The sequence below is a fragment of the Sinocyclocheilus grahami genome, unplaced genomic scaffold (assembly GCF_001515645.1).
Source record: "Sinocyclocheilus grahami isolate Dianchi unplaced genomic scaffold, SAMN03320097.WGS_v1.1 scaffold1487.1, whole genome shotgun sequence".
Lineage (NCBI taxonomy): Eukaryota > Metazoa > Chordata > Actinopteri > Cypriniformes > Cyprinidae > Sinocyclocheilus > Sinocyclocheilus grahami.
This window is the reverse complement of record NW_015506666.1, coordinates 1-1,225: the sequence shown is the minus strand read 5'-3', so window position 1 is coordinate 1,225 and position 1,225 is coordinate 1. Positions and strand designations below refer to the sequence as shown.

The window sequence follows — 1,225 nt, the reverse complement described above, 5'->3', positions numbered from 1 at the left end:
ACCTTTTATACTCCTATCGGGTAAGTTTCAGTCATTTAGAGCACATGTTGCAATTGCTCAATGATGTAAGTTGTTTTAAGAAAGAAATGTACAAAGACATGTAGTGTTTTGTGGATGTCAGTCATGCAGGTTTCGCGGAAAAGCGAGTGGCTCAAAAGCGCGCTCGCGCACCACTTCAGCCCAGAATCAGATCCCTGCGTGGAAAACCAGATCGTGGTTTTGGCCACCGGTGTGGACCAGTACCTCCAGGAGGTGTTTCATCACCTCGCCTTTTACAACGGCGATGACCTCGTTTCGGATGAGGACTTTAGGAGTCTGTGTTTGGTTTTGGGATTCCCCGCGAGCGCGGAGACTGAGAACGGCACCTCAGAGCACCGGGACATTTGCGATGGACTTCCTCACGTGCTTAACTTTAGAGAATTCCACGCACGACTATGTGGCTCTTTCTCTCTAAAGGCGCAGGAAGGGCAGAAGGGAGTTCGACTTCCGGTCAGTGAGGAGACCGAGCACATCGAGCGCGAGATCAGACTCCGGCGTCCCCGCGTCCGGAGGAGAAAGTGCGTCAGTTTTGATCTGTCTGCCGACCACCAGAACCGGAAGAGGGCAGTGAGAAGATCAGGACCATCTCAGTATCCGGATCATTTGCAGAGCTCTGCTGTGGAAGCCAAGAGAAACGCAGGTTGGAGCTTCATACACACACCTGAGCTGTCATTTTTAGCTGTACCTTTCAATCCAAAAACTCAAGACTTAGAGGAAATTTTTAGCCTTTAATGATTAATAATGAAGATTTATTTAATTTTTTTTAATCCAAATAAACTTCACTGATTTATTTACTGATCATATTTCATACAAAATTCAATCTTAAAATGTTTTAAAAAGATGTAGTTAGAAAATGAATTTATGCTAAGAATTAGTATATATTATTATATTTAACGTTTATTTATTCATTTATATTTACACAATTATAATAAACATTTAAAATAACTTATTAATAAATAATTGAAATCATTCAAAATCAATTAATTTAAAATCAAAAGACGTGTTTTAAAATGATTCAAAAAAATTATAAAAAAGTAGTAAGTTAACATTAAAGAATAATAGTAAAATAAAAATATTCATAATTAAAAGCATGCAATCAAAATTAAATCGTAAAATGTTTTAAAAACAAGTAGTTTGAAAACGAATTTATACTAAGAATTAGTATATATTATTATATTTAACATTT

At 37.2% G+C, this 1,225-nt stretch overlaps 1 protein-coding gene across 1 annotated transcript; it reads left to right on the top strand.

The window, feature by feature from the left end:
* Positions 1-6: 6 nt before the first annotated feature.
* LOC107570644 (EF-hand and coiled-coil domain-containing protein 1-like) lies at positions 7-679 on the top strand (the record flags this gene model as incomplete). Its single annotated transcript, XM_016256895.1, has 2 exons — positions 7-20; positions 122-679. A coding segment is annotated over exon 2 (556 nt), but the record flags the coding sequence as incomplete, so codon positions are not given.
* Between the last annotated feature and the right edge of the window lie 546 nt (positions 680-1,225).